Source organism: Moschus berezovskii, chromosome 20 (genome assembly GCF_049115385.1).
Source record: "Moschus berezovskii isolate FMDL1 chromosome 20, NW_MosBer_1.0, whole genome shotgun sequence".
Classification (NCBI taxonomy): Eukaryota; Metazoa; Chordata; class Mammalia; order Artiodactyla; family Moschidae; genus Moschus; species Moschus berezovskii.
In genome coordinates this window covers 50479122-50502508 of record NC_142479.1, presented here as the reverse complement: position 1 = coordinate 50502508, position 23387 = coordinate 50479122, and the positions used below count along the sequence as shown (strand labels likewise).

At 40.8% G+C, this 23387-nt stretch overlaps 1 protein-coding gene across 2 annotated transcripts; it reads right to left on the bottom strand.

Moving 5' to 3' along the window:
* Positions 1-1863: 1863 nt before the first annotated feature.
* Positions 1864-22180, bottom strand: CBX1 (chromobox 1). Of its 2 annotated transcripts, none has more exons than XM_055407656.2 (5): positions 21877-22180; positions 5957-6133; positions 5326-5503; positions 4677-4771; positions 1864-2439 (listed from the first exon to the last, which is right to left on the bottom strand). In XM_055407656.2, the coding sequence occupies exons 1-5, from the start codon at positions 21936-21938 to the stop codon at positions 2295-2297; spliced, it is 657 nt and encodes a 218-aa protein (XP_055263631.1). In that variant the 5' UTR covers positions 21939-22180; the 3' UTR covers positions 1864-2294. The 2 variants fall into 2 exon arrangements, with proteins under 2 accessions (XP_055263631.1, XP_055263632.1); XM_055407657.2 differs by having other exon boundaries at positions 21973-22180.
* Between the last annotated feature and the right edge of the window lie 1207 nt (positions 22181-23387).

Sequence of the window (23387 nt, the reverse complement as noted above, 5' to 3'; positions counted from 1 at the left end):
TTCAACTATTGAGTATAGCTGAATTGATCTCAGTGGAAATCCTATTTCCCCTTTTGTAACTGACAAGAATCCAGTCCTGGGACTTGCCTGGTGGTGCAGTGGATGATCCAGAAGATTTCCACATGTCATGGAGTAACAAGCCTGTGCACTACAAGTTCTGAGCCCATGTTCTTTTTTTTTTTTATTGTAATTATTTTACAGTATTATATTGGTTGGTTTTGCCATACATTGACATGAATCCGCCCCGGGTGTACATGAGTTCCCCTTCCCAAACCCCCCTCCCATGAGCACATGTTCTAATAAAGCCCACACACCCCAACTACTGAGTCTGCATGCTGCAGCTACTGAAGCCTGTGCATCTAGAGCCTGTGCTCTCAAGAGAAGCCCCCAGCAATGAGAAGCCAGTGTGCTGCAAAGAGTAGTCCCCACTCGCCCCAACTAGAGAAAGCCCACACAAAGCAACAAAGACCCAGCGCAGCCCAAAAAAAAGAATCTAGTTCTGTTTGGGCTCTAGAATTATAGGCAGAAAATGATGTTAAGAAAATGGATGACATTTTAATTCACTGATCAATCACAGGACCAATACCTGAAAAATTTGGAGAAGCTGGCTTTAGCTAAGGTCATACAAATCTATGTAACATTAGTCAGGATCTAAAGCTAACCCCCAAATCTGTGTTTCCAAACGCATCATAGTTTGGAACTGCTAGCAAGTCACAGACTGCTAAACACATTTTGAGAAGTATGAAGACAGAATGATATGACAATCTTTGTAATCTCTGTAGAAACTGTGAATGCTCAGTAAATACTAAGTTAATATGGTGAGACCACTCAAAAGACTCATACCAGATACCAGATTTTCAAGCCTATAGTATTTAAAAAAAGAATAAAACCGTTCAAGTGTGCAGGTTGCTCCCAAAGAGGATCAATCTATAAAATAATAAAAGGGAAGGAGAGTTTCTAGCAAGACAAGACAAAAATCAAGGATTATAAATCTATATAGTTTTATTAAGACAAAAAACTGACAGTGTTGATATGAAGTTTACATTTAAACAAAAGTTTTCACAAAAAACTAACACACGACTAAAAATTACAATGGAGTTCTAGATGCAGATCAAGACGATGTCAACAACTGATGGATCTCATGACTCAAGACAGCATTTTGGATTTTAGTTAATTCTTAGGACTAAAAAATTTGTTTTAAAGTGAACCACTGCCCCAGTATGAAAATTAAATCTTCTCCTGAGACCAGGGCTTTTGAAATCATTCAACTCTTGAACTTGTGCTGTCAGTGACTGAACCCTGCCACCAATGGTTTCAAAGTTCAAAAAACAGAGGCTCCAAGAGTTTTCCACCCTATGAGCACCGGCCCTTGTCTTTCCCTACTCACTTACCTCCTATACCACTCTCTGCCCTTCCCTAAATACTTCACCAGTGGCTTGGATGGAGAATCTGCTATTTGTAACTTCACAATAGGAAAAGAAAGGGTCGTCTTGTCAGTTTCATGAAGTAGCACCTCTAAGACAGAAAGATCTGCCTGTGTATACACTCCAATAAGACTTTTCCTCCCCAACCAGTTTCCATCCCCCAAATGACAGCTTTGGTAGCTTCTTAGTCCTTTGTTGGGAACAGCATTAAGCTCAGGCAGGGAATACCTTGGCTTCTAAGTTTCAGGCATTCACAGCTTTTAAACAGTCTCTCACAGTCCTCATTTAGGTTGCCAATGACATTTTTTGAAAGGATACAATATTCTGGACACAAAACCCAATCATCATTAGTTGTTCTTTCGTTTCGTTTCCCCAAATTTTAACAAAAATGAACCTAACCCATCTCCCTTCTTTCCCACCCCACCCCACCCCACCCACCCCATAATACACCAGTAATAGCCAAAAACTACACACATGCTACGCTGTAAAAATGCAGAGTTAACACTATCAGGAAGAAGGCTGTGTGGGTTGTGGAGATGCTCTTTGAAGATCTACAGTATCTCTTGCTCTCCCACATCCCATTCTGCGTTTTGTCCTTCATAGAAGGCCCTTTGCTTTTTTTTTAAGCAAAGTTCAGAACGGACTGCCTTGAAACACTGACCCTCCTTCCCCTCCACCGGGACGGGTGTGCAAACTATACAGCATGGAACGGCTTTAAAGCACTTGGGCTGCTGTAGGGCACAGAAACTATACTGGCTCTTCAAAGGACATCTTCTCAAGCCACCTTTATGGTGTCAAGACAAGTAGAACTCCTTCTTTCCCCACTTGAAACCCACAGTCAGATGTGACAGGGGCTGGTATTCAAGAAAGTTAATTCTTATCATCTTTTTTGTCATCATCCTCTGAGGGGTAAGAATGCCACGTCAGCCTTTCCTCATAGAAGGATATGACAACCTGCGGGCACTTGACATTGGCTTCCTTCGCAGGGACCAGGTCAGCCTCATCAGAGTTCTTCCTGTAGAACAAAGCACAAAAAGACTTTGAGACCAGGTGCTGGTGGTCTCCTAACATGGATCTCCCAAGAAATTGGGCTTTGAAAATATTAATTCCAGAAGTCAGGTCAGGGAAGGATGATAACATGGGGTAAGCATCATTTATTAGCAGTTTTTCGTCAAGTAATATCCTCTGATATCTTTTCCCATTGAAAATACCCTCTTTGTCAAAAGCTAACTCTGAATCCCTGGGAACCTCTGAACACCCCCACACAGAAAAAACATGACACTCTCAGATTCTCTGAAGGAGTAAGAGAAGCTACCATATTCCTCCAAAGCCATATCCCAGCTACTAAAAGCCCATGGAGAGATCCTGGCCTAGTAACAGGATTTAATACCATGCTGGATAATAAGATTTAATACCAATCTGGCTCTGGCCAGAGCCAATGCAGGTGGAGATTTTCTTGCTGACTCATAACCACACTGTTTAACACTACCAAATACCATGCGCACACAGATAGGCCACAACTCCCAGGTGCTTTGAAATGGTGCTTCAAAACTGGGAGGTAGAAAATAAAGGAGGGACTATTATGTAATTCTCTATATTTTTCTGAATTTTAAAATGTTCTCAAAAATTGAAAACCACATACATATTACAAGGGACTTAGGCATAAGCTCTCTCTTCAGGTCATTGGGGACATCTACATGAAAGCAATAGCACAGGGCAGGCAGCAGACAGATATATGTATGAGGGGATCTCTGATGAGGCACCACACCAGACTTCTGGAACCCCAGCAACATGTATACCTAAGCCACACCGCCCCACCAACCCAGGGAAGAGTAAGCCAGGAAAGTATGTTTTTGAACAACAGATAAAAGAGAATGGGAGGGAAAAGAAGTATAACAGTATGGGAGCCTGAAGCAGCCTACCCCTTACTTGACAATTCAACAACAGCCTCTGAGGTAACAGTTCAGTCATTTTACTGCACAGAAAAATAGCTACTTAGGGAAATGAACAAGTATCTCCATTCTCTAGGAGAAATAACTTTAAAATGAACTTGGTTTTATAATCACATCCAATCTTAACTTGCAGTTACATTCAGCTATAATCTTTACACATACTAGTGCGTCAACCAAAGGGATGTAATGTCAAGCAATAAGGAAGTGCTACCATTACTCAGACTGGTCACATACAGCCACACAAAAGTATATCATAATTGGACTGAGTAACTCCTGGTATTAATTCTTTTCCCCCATATGCAGCACCTTAAAAATGAACGTTTCTCCTATAGGTCAGCAATAAATAAGCTAAAGAAGGTCAGGTTCAATAAACACCTAGGGAATGCATGGGAAAAAAATAAGAGGTTTAGCCAGCTATGAGACTGGCTTCCAGTGTTCAAGTTAGGCCTTTCTTGCCACCTTCTAAAGGAGAGAAATTAGTAGATACAAGTTTCCAAGAAGGTTCTAGACTGACAAAAGGATAAAGTCCCTAGAATAATGCTTCCTTGGCAAAGGCTTAGAATTATTCACTCCTAATTTATATTTTAAAGGCAGTGATTAAGCTCCACTTTGGGGAGAGGAGAGCAAGCATTTCCAACAAGAAAGAAAAAGGGAAGAAAGTCTTCCTTTTGGACAGAGTAGAGAACTTTGGGTTAATTATCAGGACAACTACTTTCATTAAGATGTTTCATGGAGTACTACTACCACTGGTTATAGTGAAAAAAAAGCAGGCTTCTTTCTCTGCGTTTAGTAAAGGGGCCTTGCTGACCCCTGCTGGCAGACTTTGCAATTGAAAATTTGCACCAACTGAAAAGGATCTAACCAGGACAAAGAAAGAGCTTCAGAAATCCTTTCCTAACCCTGAGAAGTTAACAGAATTTCTGATCCTGGGGCTAGCCCGATCTCTATTAAGAAGGTGGTGGAAAGGGAGGATGGTTCAATCATATTTCATCCCCCCCCCTTTATTACAGAAGTGAAATGTGATTCCTTCCTGTATACACCTCTCCACTCTAGATTTTCTCCCACCTCCTAAAAAAATAAAAATAAAGGGTGGTGGGGCAAAAATATGAGAATCCTAAGGGCCCTACCTGTAACTCATGAGACCAGGTTGGCAGTCAGGCCGAGGGTAACTACTGAAGGACTATGCCATCTTAAAGATTTCACACCTGGGCAACTAGAGTTTCCAAGGTCTACCTCTCTTCCTTTGGCATGGAACAGATGAGAAGAAAACAACAACACACAGAGCCACTGGTAGACTCACCATTTCATTAGGAACATGAGTTCTCCACTGGAGTCCGTAGCTCCAATAATCCGCTCTGGTTCCAAACCCCGGGCAAAGCCTCGTGGCTTTTCTGACTGTAAAAACCAGATGGAACAATTTTAACTGTATGGGATTGTTCTCCAGACTAGAACTATTCCTGTTTTGATGATAATGTAATCAAATCCTTCTGCCAACATTTCACCAGTTCTTTGGCTCTAAGTCACAAGCCTTTTGGAATCAGAGTGATTATTCCATCAAGTTTTGATGTGCTTGAGGTTTCCCCATGTGTAAAAAGGGACATTCATCTCAAGCAAAATAAATGTTCACAATAGTTTCTTCACACTCAAAAGGTACCTTACTTTATGGTACTGAATGTATTAAAACCGGAAATGATTTAAACACTGGCAGCATCTCCTCACACAAATTAATACCCTGCACTTACTTGTTCTAAAATCTCAGATGTGAGAAGATTATGTGGCTTCATGAGAGAGCCCCCAGACATTTTTAAAGCATTAGAGCCTATCTAAGACTGTAAAAGGACTGACATCCAAGCAGCAGCAGAACAAAAGTGCTGAAATTATCTGGCTATCAGCTTCTTTGACAGCAGCATGAATTCTGGGCTAGTAAAAATTCTTACTTCAAGTCTTACCTCTTCTTTCTTCTTCTTTGGTTTGCTCTCCTCCCCCTTATCTTCCGAATCAGAATCAGCTTTGCGCTTGCCTCCCTCTGATTTATCTGTCTCGTGTGCTGTTTTCTGTGACTGCAGAAACTCAGCAATGAGGTCAGGGCAATCCAGGTTCTCTTCTGGTTCCCATGTGTTATCCTCACTGAAACCAAAGAAAGGCACGTGAGTCACAAAGTTAGTACACACTCACACCACGGAGAGGCACAGGAGGATGAAAGCTGCCTTTCTTCGAAAAGAACTAGATTCTATCCAAGACCAAGAACTTGACAAAGCTCAAATTTCTTGGGAGGTGGTAGGGGGCTTTTTAGTATTAACACAAATCAAAAGCTGCCTCCTTCAAAAGAAAGTTTACTTTCTCTTTGCAAACTTGCATCAGTCTTAAGTCACACACAAAACTGCTCATCAGAAACTGGTCATGCATGATAGCATTTTGTACATGTAGATCATTTTCCTAATTAGACTATAAGCCCTGGAGGCCAAGCCAGAGTCACATACCCATCAGAGCACCCTCTGCCCTGTGTCATGCACATTATCAGTCTCCTGAGAAACAGCTGGTGATCGGATGAACAGATCTTTCTGGGTGAATGAAACTTACTCTGAGAACCCCTTCCACTTTAGGAGATACTCCACTTTGCCCTTTACCACTCGACGGTCTAGAACTTTTTCCACCACATATTCTTCTTCCTCTTCTTCTAGCACCTCCTCCACTTTCTTCTTGTTTTGTTTTTTCCCCATAGTGCCCGCCAGCTTTCTGGTATAAAGGATGACGCTGCTACAATGATAAAGGAAATAAAAAGGACATTAGGGCACTCTTCTTAGGGGAATATGTGGATAAGAAAACCAGGGATATAAAAAATGACTTTAACAAGGCACGATGCTGTTATTAAATGTTATGCCTATTCATTTTCAATACCCGAGAGTTTTCTGATTATGTTGAACTAGAAAGTTAGTTTTCTAAAACAGCTCCAATTAATCTCATAGCAAAACTTCTTTATGCCTGCATATCCACTTAAAACTTTTATACTCATTCTAAGTTTAAAAATAACTCCCAATACTTCTTTACTTATGATACCAAAAGTATTACATTAAAGAAAAGCAATCTTCCCCAAAATAAGGTCTATACATCAAACCTACAATATATATAACCCACTGATCCATATTTTCTCCTATTCTCTGAATGCTTTTCAATTTCACCAAAGTATTCGACTTGGATTTTTACTATGGGAAATGGCTTATCCTATTTATTAGACATCTAGTTTAATTTTCCCTTCTGTATATGCATATATAATATATACAATTCTTCTGCATTGTTAAGCACCATCTCTTTTGAGTTCCCTTAAAATTTTTTATGTGGTTTTTCTTTTCTAAGAATGCCACCATTAATTCTCATTTGTTAAGTTTTTATTCTTTTTATTTCTAAGTCTGAGAAAGATTCATAAAAATGCCAAAATGACCATGAGATTCTCTAATGAATTTGGAAGTATGGGAAAAAAGATATCACAGATAACAAAACCTGTATTCTTTTGTATAATATATCATCAGGCAAGGTAACCTCTAGGGCTTCCCAGGTGGTGTTAGTGGTAAAGAACCCACCTGCCAATGCAGGAGACATAAGAGACATGGGTTCGATCCCTGGGTTGAGAAGATCCCTTGGAGGAGGGTATGGCAACCCACTCCGGTATTCTTGCCTGGAGAATCCTATGGACAGAGGAGCCTGGTGGGCTACAGTCAACAGGTTGCAAAGAGTCAGACACAACTGAAGCGATTTAGCACACACGCACAGTAACCTCTAAGGGTTTTTCCAGTCCCCTACAAATCTGTTCTCTTTGGTCCTTTGCACAACTCTTCTAACTGCTGGGTAGGCATAAAGCCTACAACTGTGTCAGTAGGTGGCGCCATAAGATACTAACACAATAAAATTGATCTACAAAACTGGCTGAAATCTACAAACTGATAGATCAGCTACCAGCAGGAACTAGAGTCAAAAGTATAGCAGATGATCTTCGGGAAGGGGAACTCATGTACACCCGGGGCGGATTCATGTCAATGTATGGCAAAACCAACCAATATAATATTGTAAAATAATTAGCCTCCAAAAAAAAAAAAAAAGAACTGTAAAAAAAAAAAGTATAGCAGATGATCCAAGAAAAGAAAGTGGTTACTACCATGTTTCATGTTTGTATTTAAGGAAGTGCCAATTTGGGGGTTAAACTGCTTATTTCTAGCATCCTTGGGAAAGGAGTCTTACTGAGTGAAAGTATAAACACTTCTACATATTTTTAAATTGGCATGTGAACAGAATATATTTAGAAAGAACTCATCTATAGACTATATGAAAAAAACCTTTCATAAAAATCAGACTCACCATTGTGAATCAGTTAAAGTATCTACAGATGTTGCGTCAGTTTACATTCTGAGATATTCTCATTTCGGTACATATGAGCAATTCGGACTAGTGAAACAACAAACATTAGGTTGGCTGCTGGAAAATTTTAGACACTGCTGGAGACTGGAGATTCAAGAGAGTAAGTAGTGGTCCCTGTTTTCCAGAAACCTCATGTCTGCCAATTAAAAATAAAGATACCTCTTCCACTAAAGGCGTTCTGAACTTTTTCACACGAAAAAAGTTTTCTGAGGTGCTTCTAGTGTGGTCTATGGCAACACCCAATGCCCCTGTCCACAAGCTCAGACACCCATCTATGCTGACTCTTCCTCTTCATTTACATTTGCTCATTCCTCTTCTTTTACATACCAAAGATTTTGCTTTCCTTCCCTCCCCAACCCCTCTATGTTTTAGTGCCACATGAGTTTTCCTTTTCTTCTGTTACTGAACAGACTAATCAGTGCATTCATTGAATGTCAGCTTTGGCTAATTATTGGCTATTGTGCCTCTGATTCAAAGGCTGTTCTTCTTCCTGGAGGGAAGTATTTTCAGGTTTTCAGAATTCTGATTGCCATGATAAGTGTTATTTTATCAGGAAAGAAAACAAATTAATTTTTCTTTAGGATAAGTGCTGCAGTAGTAGCTGCTCCCAAGAACAAGTGCTACTCTTTGCAAGATTTATCATCAGTCTTTGGTTAATGTGCAGAGAAAAATAAACTTACAGTTACCTTTCAATAACAAAGGGTACCACAACTTCCTACGTTAGTTTGGACTCAGAAATTAGAAGCCACTCCCTTTCTAAACAGACAGAAAGAAAACAGTGGTTTACAGACAACTCCAAACCATTAACTGTCCCCTATTCAACCTTCTTTTAAGCAATTAAAGAAAGTAAAGGCAGTCTTATCATTCTGGCTTCAGAATTAAGAGCTATTTATCTGTGTTGTCTACATTAATAGCTGTATTTGTCTTACAAAAAGTCCTGCTACTACAAAATAATGACAGTTTCTACCTCATCTCTAGCTACTGGGAAATCTGGAGTGAGACTTCTTGATTTTCCTCTTACTCACTTAAACTCATTGTCCTAAGAGCAATTCAAATGAGAAATAAAGAATGTAGAAAATAGATCTCCACTTCTGTCTTGAGTTTTCTTGACTAGCTCATCCCAGCACCTGTCTGCAGGTTAGATTCTTTATATTGGAGATTCCCAGCCAGGTTTCCCAATGTGAGTTTTTTCCTTATTTACTGGTACATCTCTGGGGTCCTAAATAAGCCATTTGTCAAAGTTAGTCAAGAAGTGGATTAAATACACAACTCTTCCCACAAAACCAAGCACTTTCAGACAAGCCAAAGTGAAAGTGTGAGTCGCTCAGTCGTGTCCAACTCTTTGCAACCCCATAGACTGTAGCCCTCCAGGGTTCTCCATCCGTGGGATTTTCCAGAATACTGGAGTGAATTGCCATTTCCTTCCCTAGGGAACCTTTCTGACTCAAGGATTGAACTTGGGTCTTCCGCATTGTGAGCAGACTCTTTACCGTCTGAGCCACCAGGGAAGTCAGACAAGCCAAGATCTCCCTTAAATATTATGACAGGCCAGTCATTTGCATATACTTTCCAAACTGATAATGTCAAGAGAAATCCCCTCTCCTTGAATACAGCAGTCTCCAAATACCAGCAGTAACATCTGGAAGGAGGGCTCTCAGTTGGAATTGCTTGACAAGGAAATATCAAAGTAACTCATATCAGAGTAGAAGCACAATGGAAAAATGCCATTAGTCAATTCTATTTGCCACTTTCTCTAAATATCCTGGCAACCAAATTATAGCATAACAAGTGCCAAAATCAGTGAACAAAGGGTCAAGATATATACCAGAACGTACTATATGTACACACAGGTGAACAGTTCTAAATTAACTCAGAAACCTTAGTCCGTGGACAAGTCTTCTTAAGGCTCATCACGATGTTTCAGACAAAAATACCTACGATCAGTTAAGCTGCTACAGTTTTTACCTAAATATTTAACTGTATCTGCCACATTAAAAAAATTTAATTTTAACTTTTGTCTGTGCTGGGTCTTCACTGCTGCACGCAGGCTTTATCTAGTTGCAGAGAGTGGGGGCTACTCTCTAGTTTTGGTGCACAGGTTTCTCATTGCAGTGGCTTCTCTTGTTGCAAGAGTATGGGCTCCAGGGCACCGGGGCTTCAGTAGCTGGGGATGGCCGGTCTCTGGAGGGCAGACATCAGTAGTTGTGGTGCACAGGCCTAGCTACCCCAAGGCACGGGGGATCTTCCAAAGCAGGGATTGAACCCATGTGCCCTGCTTTGACAGGTGGATTCTGAACCACTAGACCACCAGGGAAGTCTGATCTGCCACATGTAAAATGCCTAAAAAATAATACTTCACATTTATATTGCATTTTACAGTTAATGTGCTACCACAACTCATTTGATCTTTGAAATCATCCTATAAAATAAGCCATTCAGATGGCATTGACACCTCAGAGATAACACAACAGATTTACAGGATATAAACCTCCCAAGGTCACACAATCAGCATGCACATCTCCTAGCAGGGCTGGGTTAATGACCCTGCCACATACACAGACCTAGGAGCTAGACCAAACAACAACATACTTACAGGGAGATTTCCCTCCTGTCTGTACATGGAAAGGATCTAAAGGTCTGACTTGATCCTCTCTACAATTTGTCATCAGTAAATAAGGAAGTGACTAACTGATTTCTCTCAGTTAAGACCTTGGAATATGTATAGGTATTTAAAAACTACTTGGTCTTTTCCAGTGAGTCTGCTGATGTGGAGAGCAGACTCACTTGAAAAGACCCTCATGCTGGGAAAGACTGAAGGCAAAAGAAGGGGGCGGCTGAGGAAGAGATGGTTAGATAGCATCACTGACTCAATCGACATGAATTTGAGCAGACTCTGGGAGATTGTAGAGGACAGAGGAACCTGGTGTGCTGCATCCATGGGGTCGAAACTTAGCGAATGAACAACAGCTGTTAATGAAATCATCAGGTGTGACAAAGTTTTGGTTTTTAGGGCCCCAAGAATCTTCTGAATCTTTTAAATTGACAAGTGCTGTGTGCTCAGTTGTTTCAGTCATGTCCGACTCTTTGCAACCCCATGGACAGCAGCCCGCCAGGCTCCTCTGTCCATGGGATTTTCCTGGCAAGAACACTGCTAGGAAAATGGGTTGCCATTTCCTCCTCCAGGGGTTCTTCCGGACCCAGGGATCAAACTCACGTCTCCTGCATTGCAGGTGGATTCTTCGCTGCTGAGCCAATAGGGAAGCCCTGACACGTACAGAATTTTGTATTTTTGTTGCTTAGCAAATCGGCTACAGAGAATTACTGAGAAAATGCCAGTTTTAAGAACCCAAACTTGTTCCCAATGAATCTAGGAATAGTGTAAATCTGAAGCAAAAGTCATGAACTCATAGCTCTTTAAGAGAAAAAAACACAGTTGAGATTCTCCTAAACACCGCTCCATTCCTACAGTTAAGAGCTAGAAAACGGAAAGAAGTAACAATGCTGCTTGCTGGCAGAAGACAGTGAAGTATCAGACACAGGATTAGGCATTCTGTTTTTGAAAACAGGCATACCTCCAGACCTCTACAATAAGTCTCACAACTTTTCTCTTTTCCCACTGCATATAACAGTTGTTCACACTATACTGTAGACTACTAAGCATGCAATAGCAAGCACTATGTCTAAAGAACCAATACATATATACCTTAAACAAAAAATACTGCTAAAAATGCTAACCATCATTTGAACCTTCAGCAAGTCATAATCTTTCTGCTAGTGAAGAGTCTTGCCTTCATGTTGATGGCTGCGGACTGATGAAGGTGGTGCATTATGAAAGATGTGGTGGTTATGACAGTTTCTTAAAATAAGACAACAATGAAGTTCTCCACATTGACTCTTCCTTTCACAAACTGCTTTCTTTGTATCATTCATACTGTTTGACAGCCTTTTACCCAAGAATTTCTTTCAAAATTGGAGTCAGTCCTGTCAAACCCTGCTGTTGCTTTATCAAATGAGTTTGTATAATATTCTAAATCTTCTGTTGTCATTTCAACCACCTTCAGAGTATCTCCACCAGGAATAGATTCTATCTCAAGAAACCACTTATTTGGCTCAACCATAGGAAGCAACTCCTCATCAGTTGAAGTTATTTTGAGATTGCAGCAATTTACTCTTCAGACTCCACTTCTAATTCTCTTGCTAATTCCACTACATGTGCATTTCCTTCACTAAAGTCTTGAACTCCTCAAGGTCATCCATAAGAGTGGGGAATTAACTTCTTCCAAATTCCTATTAGTGTTTATATTTTGACCTCTTCCAATGAACCACGAATGTTCTTAATGGTATCGAGAATGGTGAATCCTTTCCAGAAGGTTTTCAATTTTCTTTCCCCAGATCTATCAGAGGAGTCACTATCTATGGCCGTTCAGTTCAGTTCAGTCGCTCAGTCGTGTCCAACTCTTTGCAACCCCATGAATCGCAGCACACCAGGCCTTCCTGTCCATCACCAACTCCCGGAGTTTACCCAAACTCATGTCCATCGAGTCCGTGATGCCATCCAGCCATCTCATCCTCTGTTGCCCCCTTCTCCTCCTGCCCCCAATCCCTCCCAGCATCAGGGTCTTTTCCAATGAGTCAACTCTTCGCATGAGGTGGCCAAAGTATTGGAGTTTCAATTCAACATCTATGGCCATTATAGCCTTACAAAATGTATTTCTTAAATAATAAAACTTGAAAGTCAAAATGACTCCTGGATTCACTAGCTGCAGAATGATGCTGTGTTTGCAGGCATGAAAACAACATTAATCTTTTACATCTCCATTTAGAGCTCTTGGGTGACCAAGTGTATTATCAATGAGCAGTAATATTTTGAAAATAATCTTTTTTTCCTGAGCAGTAGGCCTCAACAGTGGGCTTAAAATACTGTTACTTTATTGTGTGCAGCAGATCTTTTCACACCAAGTATTAGTTTTTTCATGTGAAATAAATTAAGATTTAAAATGATAAAGTTATTGTTAAGGAGATGCACTGGGCAATAGAGAAAGCTTAAGAGTTTTTGTCTGAAACTGGGAAACAGAATAGTCTGGAAAAAAAGGGATATAAGGAAAGCACCATACATTGCTAAGACCAAAAAAGCAGCTTTGGGGGCCATGTTGTAAACAGATGTGCTGTCATCCAGGTTTTGTTATTCCATTTATAGAACACAGTCAGAGTAGATTTTTAAGGGCCCTAAGATTTTTGGAATGGTAAATGAGCACTGGCTTCAGCTGAAAGTCACCAGCTATATTAGACCCTGTAGAGTCAGCCTGTCCTTTGAAGCCAGGTATTGACTTCTTCTCTCTTGCTATGACAAAGTCCTAGATGGCATCTTCTTCCAATAGAAGGTTGTTTCATCTACACTGAAAATATGTTGTTTACTGTAGCAACTACATTAATTATTTTAGCTAGATCTTCTAGATAACTTGCTGTACCTTCTACATCAGCACTTGCACCACTTGCATCACCTTGCACTTTTAAGTTACAAAGACAGCTTCTTTCTTTAAATCTTAAAAACCAAACTCTGCTGACTTTTCTGCAGCTACTTTACCTTGCAAGGCTTTCATAAAATTTAGAAGTTAGGGAGAGGAGTTAGGGCCTTCTCTGGATTAGACTTTGCCTTAAGGAAATGCTGTAACTGGTTTAATCTTCTATCCAGACCATTAAAACTTTCTACATATAAGCAAAAGGCTGTTTTCTTTTCATTCATGTGCTCACTGGAGTAGCACTTAATTTCCTTCAGAAACTTTCTTTGCATTCATAACTTGGCTAACCAGTGCCTATCTTTGGCCTTCGGCTTTAAACATGCCTTCCTCATTAAACTTCCTGGTGGCTCAGATGGTAAAGCGTCTGTCTGCAATGCAGGAGACCCAGGTTCAATCCCTGGGTTGGGAAGATCCCCTGGAGAAGGAAATGGCAGCCCACTCCAATATTCTTGCCTGGAAAATCCCACGGACGGCAGAGCCTGGTAGGCTACTGTCCCTGGGGTCGCAAAGAGTCAGACACAACTGAGCAATTTCACTTTCCTCATTAAACTTAATAGTTTTTATCCTCTAAAGTGAGTGACACAACTTTTCCTTTCACTTGACTACTTAGAGGGCATTGTAGTGTTATTAAATGGCCTAATTTCAAGGAATAGGGAGGCCTGGGGAGAGGAAGAGAGACTGGAACAGCTGGCAGATTAAGTTCTGTTGTCTTAAATGGGCATGGTTTGTGGCACCCAAAAACAATTACAATAGTAATATCAAAGATCACTGGTCACAGATCACTATAACAAATTTAACAGTAATGAAAAGTTTGACATATTGAGAGAATTGCCAAAATGTGACACAGAGACATAAAGTGAGAAGATGCTATTGGGAAAATGGCACTGATAAGACTTATTCGACACAGGGTTGCCATAAACTTTTAACTTGTAAACCTTCAATTTGTAAAAAATTCAATTATCTTCAAAACACAATAAAGTGTAGTGCAATAAAGTGAAGCCCGAGTGAAAGGGTATGAGAAGGATCTGAGAAGACAATGTGAGCATAGCTCCTGCTTGCCATCACATACATGAATTATAAAGGGCTAACCCAGAACTTCCAAGCTGATTTCTTGCCAGCTTTCAGAAAGGTCAAACTCCAGATGTGAGGACAAGGTAACATCTACAGATTTCTGAAACAAGACCAGTAGGGTGTTTTCAGTAAATGCTAAGGTAAAACACACTGGTCTGGTGAGGTGACCATCTATATTAAGACAGAATTCACAGGAAAGCAGACCTTGAGCAAAGAACTTTCACCTAAATGAGAAAAAGACTCACCTATGGAATTTATAAATACAAAAGTCTATATCCAATGAGTCAAAAAATAGAGTATGTGTATTATTTTTAAAAATATTTTGTTTTTCTAATTGTAATATGTGTATTCATATTCAATTACAAAATCACTTAATGTAGGAAATCAAAGTTTCCTTTCTCAAAACCTATCTTTGTCCTTCTACATGTAAACTGACCCAGATGTACATATGTGAAAATAGACATTACAATTTTATAATTTGCCTTTTAATATAATGTATCTCTGACATTGCTCCATAAAGATCTCCATTCTTAAGCTGCACAGTATTCCATATTGTATGGACACATCATACTCTAACCATTCACCTAGGATGAAAATTTGGTTTGTTTCCTATTTTTTATTATTGCAAACAGTGTTGCTTTGATCACAGCATCTCATCTTTAAAAGTTCCTTAGGTGATCTGACGCACATCCTTGGAAAAAAGCCACTGCTACAAGAGGATTGACAGAAACTACATTCCTCAGTAAAATTACATAATTATTGCAAACATAAATCAATTCTCATACTGAGCGAAAAGGTAGGTGAACATTTTACTTTCTCCATAAAACCCATCATTCCAGCCCATTTAGAATAAGTCTGGAACAATAAGTGATAACTGATGTTCTTGAAAACAAAACCTCTATATCATACTCAACAGCATTCACTCTAGACCTTTTTTCTCCTAGCAATGAAACTGGAAGAGAACTGCTTGAAGACTCCTTATAATTCCTCTAACCAGATGAAAGCTAGCTAGTATGAGCACCAGAAGCATATATTTCCTGTCCTTGATCTCTCAAAACTATGCCTATAGGCATTATGTATATTTACTGCAAACTCAGTTTCCTCATTTGTAAAATAGGTGTAATAAGTCCATGGAATTCCTCTGGGGTGAGCTTTTTATGACCTTCTGGCATATTTACATATTTGTACCTATGTCCTACTTCATTAATTATTTACTGCTTTAAGCATAACTCTGAAATCCAGTGCAATGGGAACTTGGTGAGAAAATACCTTTTTTCCCCCTCTATGTATATGGCTGAAATTCATGGTTAGGTTTTTCAAAACATCAGAGCAGCTCCAGAACACACTCAAGAAGGACCCAGGTCTGACTGATAAGAATGACCAGTAATTACAAAACAGAAACCAAGATCTCATTTCTGGAAGACTGAGAGAGAAGAGCTGCCAGAAACTGAGAAATCACATGTCATATGCCTGAAGTGTAGAAATTCCTTATATTCTTTCTTTTTTCTCATCCAGGCAGAAAAATAAAGACCTTGTAGTAAATGGCAAAAGGAATCTATCTTCCTATGAAGATAGATAGGTGAGGAAAAGGAAGTAAATTCTGGATACAAACAATGGAAAATTTCAACAGAATTATTTGCAAAAGGAATTTTAAGATTTATGAAGAAACTACATAAATACCAAAAGTTAGTTTTAATGATTTATATGGTAAAGTTCTATAATAAACTTCAGAGGTTATGATTTCAGGCTCTGATTTTACAGATAAACTTTTTTAAAAGGTCAATTACTCAATTAAATGAATGGTCTAAGAATTCATGTAGCTTTTACTGAGTTCAGGACAAAATTATGACATTGATTTCTATTCATACTCTGTATCTGGTCTTTTACTAAATTCTGTTGATTTTTTATCTTAAATATCTTTTAACTTATACATTTGTCTAGTCCCACTGCTGCTGCTGCTGCTAAGTCACTTCAGTCGTGTCCGACTCTGTGTGACCCCATAGACGGAAGTCCACCAGGCTCCCCCGTCCCTGGGATTCTCCAGGCAAGAACACTGGAGTGGGTTGCCATTTCCTTCTCCAATGTGTGAAAGTGAAGTGTGAAAGTGAAAAGTCAAAGTGAAGTCGCTCAGTCGTGTCCGACCCTTAGTGACCCCACGGACTGCAGCCTACCAGGCTCCTCCATCCATTGGATTTTCCAGGCAAGAGTACTGGAGTGGCTTGCCATTGCCTTCTCCGCTAGTCCCACTACTACCATCCTATTCCAGGTAACCACCATCTCCTGCCCGGGTAACTCCTAACCCAGTTCAATCTCAACAGTAGCCACTGATGTAAAAATGCAGGCCTCCATACCATTATCTGTAGGCATTTGAACTGAAGACCACTGCATCTAACCCTATCAATCACGATTACCTTGCCCTTTACCCCATTCTCCACTTAACCAAGTCCCTTAACTAAAATGCCCCCATAAGAAGCATTCTTGAAGCCCCAGACTAGGTTTAGGTTAACTCTCTCTGTGAACATACTCCTACATCATCTACTGAGCGTCTATTATGCATGAGACACTAGAAAAATGGGGAGAACAACACAAACAAAATTCCTGGTCTCTTAGAGTTTATATTCTAATGTGGACAAGTAAGTGAGCATGAGTGGGAGTTTATGCATGCATGTGTCTGCAGAGTAGGGCTCAGACAAGAAGCAAGCAAACATTAATGGGACTTCCCTAGTGGTGCGGTGGTTAAGATCTCGCCTTCCAATGCAGAGGATGTGGGTTGGTCAGGGAGCTAAGATTCCACATGCGCCACCAAAACATAAAACAGAAGTATTACTGTAACAAATTCAATAAAGATTTTAAGGAGACAACTCAGCAAAACTTAGAAAAATATACCAAATTTACAGAACAGTGGGTTCAAAGTCCTAAGGTGAGAAGAGTTTGCTTTATCTGAGGAACAGAAGTGTGGCCAGGTAGAAACAGCTAGACTGAAGGAGCAGCACACAAGAACCAGATGATAATTACTGTGTATTTCACTCCCCACTTCATTCCTTCTTCATCTAGCTCCTTTTTCCATTCCATGTTTTCCTTACCTGTCTTTTGTCTCTAGCTTAGCTTCAAGGCCTAGTCAGTTAATGGCATAAAAGTTAATGGCTACAGCTCTACTAGCTTTTAATACCATCTATTAAAAAAACAAATCAAAACAATAAGCATTTACTAAGAGCCTGGGTGGAAAAAGGTAACCAATTCATTCCAGCTAAAGCACTGAAAGTTTCTGAAAGTTCCACATCACAGGAACCCCTTCGACCCAGGCAAATGGAACTGCTGGACCAGAGTAGCAGATCTGCAGACTCACAGAAGTACAGGCTTTTGAAAATGTCATAAGGGTTAGTAATAACATATAACTTTTGCTGAATACTGAACACTTAATGCATAGAAAGGCACTTATTTCAACTCTTACAACAAACACTATTAAGTCCATTTCACAAATGAGGAAACTAAGGCTTTCTGAAGTAAAGGAAAATTCCCAAAGTCCCTCAAGGATAAGACACAGAATCAGGACTGTAAGATTAAAAACATACAAAAAAGTACAAAAGCAACTGAAGTTCATTTTCATTTCAACAGAAGAAATAACAGGAGTATGTAATAATTAGCAAAAGAAATATAAGCAAGAATAAGTAGCCACAAAAGTATTATAGGGGTTTAGAAAAATAAATAGCTAGGGTGACTAGAGAGGTTTTGAAAAGTCAAGATTTGAGGTAAGGCTCCAACAGCATTTGAAAAACAGGACTGGAGGGAGGCAATTTAAGCCCAGGGAACTAATGTTAACAAATGCAATGAGGCACTTCTGAGGTAGGCAGGATGTCCCATCTTGGGTGGGAGTAGACTGAATAGGAAAGCAGCAGGTAAATGCTGAAAAATTTTCTGCAAAGTCTCCTCCTCCTTCCTTAGAAAGGCCAAACTCCAGTATAACATCTAACACCCTTTAGATTCACCTATTCCATACTCCCACTTCCCTCACAAATCTTACATTCCTGTCAAAACAGAAAACGATAACCTAAACATACCCTGCACACTTCTTCCATGCATGGATCTGCTCTTTATTTAGAAGTGTGTGTGTGCACACGCTCAGTGTGTCCAACTGTTTGCGACCCCATGGACTGCGGCCTGCCAGTCTCTTCTGTCCATGGAATTTTCCAGGCAAGAATACTGGAGTGGGTTGCTATTATCTTGTCCAAAATTAGTAGTCAAAATCTTACCCATCCTTCAAGAGCTAGCGCAAATGCTACTTTTTCCATCACGTCTACCCAACTTAGCCAAATATTATTTCTCTTTTTCTTGTAATTACCAAAGCATTTTGTTTTTATTTTTACTCAAACACTCAATTAAAGGTAGACCTGGCATATGGTGCTGAACCCCATATGGGCAATAAGAATGGATGTCTCAGAATCAGATAACCAAGGAACAGAGGTTGAAAGCTCTTAGCTTTTCAGGGAAAGATCAGCAAACAAACTGGATTATGATCAGTAGCATTACCAGGCATCGAAAGGCAGGTGAAGGCATGTATAGAATCTTCAATTTGTAGTCCTTCTGACTCATGTTTCTAAATGCTTTTAGTTCGTTCGTTAGCTGTGGCTGTTTGTGAGGCAAATGCTTTCCAGATGGAAAACTTTACTGAGCAAAAAACAAGAATTTGTGCCACATACCCTGTGAGCAGGAGTTTCATTTTTAAAGGAATCCTTGTCCTCGAATTTTGGGATCTAGGACTAGAATATCAGTGTGAAAATAAAATTAGAAATTTATCTGAGATGTGTCCAAAACTTTGGCTAACTCCTTTTCATTGTGCTGATGTACATAAAACTATATATATATATATATATATATAAGCCACAGGGATCTGTAAATATTAGCAGGACACAATGATACCAGAAGCAAATCTTTTAGTTTAAAATGAAATAAAAGTGATTAGAAAGCAAGACCAGAATTATGACTAAGTCGGAATTAAAAGCAGAGACCAAAGCATTCATAGACAAGAAAACAAAATCAGAATAATGACACTAACTTCTCAAATACCACAGTTGTTAAGCTTTCAATGTGTTAGCTACTATTAAAGAAAGGCACAATTTCACAGACAAATTAGGCCATCTTCTCTTGGTTAGCAAATCACAAAAGCTTAAAGGCAGTAACTCAAATACTTACACGATCAGAATTTTGTCCTTATTCAAATAACTTCTCCAATTAACCTTGGAAAGGCTATCCAAGTTTTCAATAGACATTGCTATTGAGAAATACTTAGCTCCATACAAAGGACACAAAATTTTCAAAATACTTACATAACAGAAAATATTCAAAGTACTATATAGTTTATTGTTGAAACCCAGATCCTGAGTGCTCTCCTAGTCCTGGCTTAAGAGTATTTAAAACTGCCACTTACACAATCTGCATACCTTTTCTGTATTTAATACCCGGGTGAGTATATTAAAAACGGAGGCTAAGACAAGAATGCCAAGGGCAACAGTTTTACTCTGCCAAATGTCACAGAACAAAAACAGGCCAATTGATTACATAAATACACACTGAGTCATTCTGCTAACACAGGGAATTCTCAGGAAGATCTCAAAGCCCTATCCATTCATTCAACAATATGAATGAACTATGTGTTAGAGTCTTGGATGAACAAGAGGCATGGCTCATCCTACATGAACCCATAAACTATCCATTAGCATCTTATTTCAAAAACTACCCAGAAAAATAAACTATGATGCAAAAATTCATCAAATACAACGGAAAATCTGTTGTACCATCAGAGACAGTATATAAAAAGGGAAGATTTCATTGGTAAACTACTAGAAAATGACAAAAATGCATCACTTCTCTCTTTAAGTGGTGTGAATTCAAAAAGAAATATTTTCCTAGTCTCTAAAATGGGCACCAGAAGATAGAATGGTTGCTTCCTTTCTTTAGATGATGATAAAAATATTAGTATCCTGTAGTCAAACTGCAGGATAGGGTATTCTTTCTCGGTCTCCTTTAATCAAGAAGATAGAAGCACAAAGCTACACAATATTTACATTTTTAATGGAAAAAAAAAAACCACAAAACTTAGGCTACAGCAGCCAGTGGAGAAAACAGCACCACAGAGAAAACTGTAAAGGACTGAACAGTCTGAATTGCCCTAAAGCTTTATCAAGGAGTGGACGATTCCAACAATGTGCTCTTCAATCATATCACTTTCCATATAAATATATGTAAGCACTTTGGAACACAGACACTAATTTCCCAACTTTATTCCTGCAGCCATTCCAAAATCTTGGACCTTTTAAAACTATTCCAAAATGCCGACCTGATTCTTTTTCTTTTTTTTCCGACCTGATTCTTAACACAATTGAGAACGGTATCTTAAACCCCCGGCCAGAGGTTCTGGTATAACTGATCTTCTTGTAAATGCCACCTCAGCAGAGTCGAACCAGTACATGTCTGAATGCAACAGCAATCCAAGAAAAACCTTCATCTGAAGTTTTGGAAAAGGGGTAAAGGGGTAAATTTTCTAGCAAGGTCAAGCTGGCTAAAAAACTTAAGAACTCAAGAAAAAAAATCTCACAATCTCATGAAATTTTCCACGTTCTCTCTCAACTTCCCACACCATCTCACAATCTCTCACTAACTTCATTCCTTAAATATGAACTCAACTACGCATTTCTACAATTTCACTGCCTTTTGTGACCAGCAACAATCCCAGATAAAAACTTAATAATCAATTAAAGCAAGAGTTGCACTTGGACTTAAAGGAACACGGAGTGAAGGCAGTAGAAAACCTGGAAAAGAATAAAATGTGTTCCATCTTTTCTTCACACATTATTCTTACAGCCGATCAACCAGGAAGCAAGCGGTGGCCAGTTTTTCCCTTTTCTTGTGCAAGCCTCACAGAAAAGCTCTCGGGACCTCCGCCCACTTACTTTAACAATTTCTCCCCGCCACCCCCAGTCCCCGAGCAAAACCAGGCAAATACCACCCCTCCTAGACCCTTCCCCAATTTACTCAACAGACCTCCCCAAAGCACTACACTTTGGGCTGCCCTGCCCCCCGCCCCCTTACAATTTCCTCGAAGTTACTGCTCCGCAACTCGGCAAACGGAGTTGCTCTGGCAGCCCTGGCTGAACCCAATATTCTCAGGTTACATTTCTAACCTCGGGTCTTGCAGTCGTCAACCCTCCCTACGCTGTTTCAAGCGCCCAGGCTGTCCCGTCAGTCCTCTTCCCAATTAACTATGTTTCCTCTCCAGCCCAATCCCCCAGCCGTGCACCCAACCCACATAGCATTGTCTTGGTCTACTCAGGCCGAAGGGCGAGCAGCAAATGCTCGGCCCACCCCAAATCGCTTCAATCTCTGGCTCCGGACTCGCCGCCCCGCCCTCTCCATCTTCTCGCGCTCTACGCCCTACCCACTGCGCCCGGCAGAAGGCTCGGCGCGGGGAGGGAGAGGGACTCGGGCGCGCTCCCCGCTCCTAACCTCCGCCGCGAGCTTGCGGCCCCTGATCCAGGGCTCCCGCCGCCGCCGCCGCCGCGCGCCATCCCCCCGCTTGCCCGCCTCTAGCGGGCTCTTCACCTCAGAGCAGCGCCCACAAGCCCGAGAGGAATCGGTGCCGCGCTACTGGCGGGTCTTGTCCGGCCGGCCGGGGGAGTGGCGACCAGCAAAGCAACAAGCCGGGTGACCGCTGTCGAGCCCCCTCACTGAAGCGGCGTACCGCAGGCCCCGGCCAACGGCCCTCCCCTCAGACGAACAAAAGAGCCTCGCACTCTGCGCTGCCCGCCGCCCGCACTGCGCAGGCGCGACGACCCGCCGCACAGCAATATGGGACTCGGAGTCCGTCCCGGACTACAAGACCCGAAGTGCCGCGCGCCTTCCACGGCGCCACGCACAGTTTGCGAGGGTTTCGAGAAGTTTTCGTTTTTCAACCGCTGGTGCCGAAGAGACTGTGGTTCAGACGCTGCAACCTAGCAACATAAAACGTGTAGTTTTACAAGCGTACCCCTTGATGTTCGGTGTAATATATAAACCACTTTTGGACAGTAGTTCACATCCTTGAAAATTTTGAATCTCACTTCTCACCAGATCTCTATAAGCCTCCTAGTTCTCATCGTTGAGATTAAAATTCTTCCTCTTCGAGGCCTTCCCTGACCTAAGCAAGGCTAGGTCCCCCTGGTAGGTGTCATTCATGATATCCTGAACTTCCCCCTTACACTGGCAACACGAATGAGCGGCTTTACTGCCAAAACCCTCAATATCCATGAGTACCCATCCCTCACCCAGCCTCCTCAAAGACACGCAGAAATAGGCAAAAAACCCGTTTCTTATTCTTTGAGACAAGTGTTCTAGTTTTGATTTCAGCTTGACTGCTGTCCCCAAACCTGTTCATGTGGAAATTCGGTCTCATGATAATGTTCACCCTACTTTACTGTCATTAATTAGTGTCTGTCTTCTTTGTTGGACTTAAAACTCCACTCCCGTTAGGGCAGAGACGTCGGCCCAGTACAGGGCCTAGCATAAGACAGTCAAATCAACATTTGTTAAATAAATAATTAAATAGGTTAATATGTGGACTTCCCTTGTGGCTCAGCTGATAAAGAATCTGCCTGCAAAAGAAAAAAAAAACCAACAACAAAAAAAGAATCTGCCTGCAACGGGAAACCTGCGTTCGATCCCTGGGTTGGGAAGATCCCCTGGAGAAGGGAAAGGCTACCCACTCCAGTATTCCGGCCTGGAGAATTCCATGGACTGTATAATCCATGCAGTTGCAGAGTCTGACACGACTAAGCCTGAGCGACTTTCACTTTCACTTCTCAGGTGGCTCAGTGGTAAAGAAACCTCCCTGCCAATGCAGGAGACGCGGATTGGATCCCTGGGTCAGGAAGATTCCTGGAGGAGGAAATACCAACCCACTCCAGTATTCTTGCTGGAGATTCCCACGGATGGGGCAGCCTGGCGTGCTGCATACCATGGGGTCGCAAAGAGTCAGACAC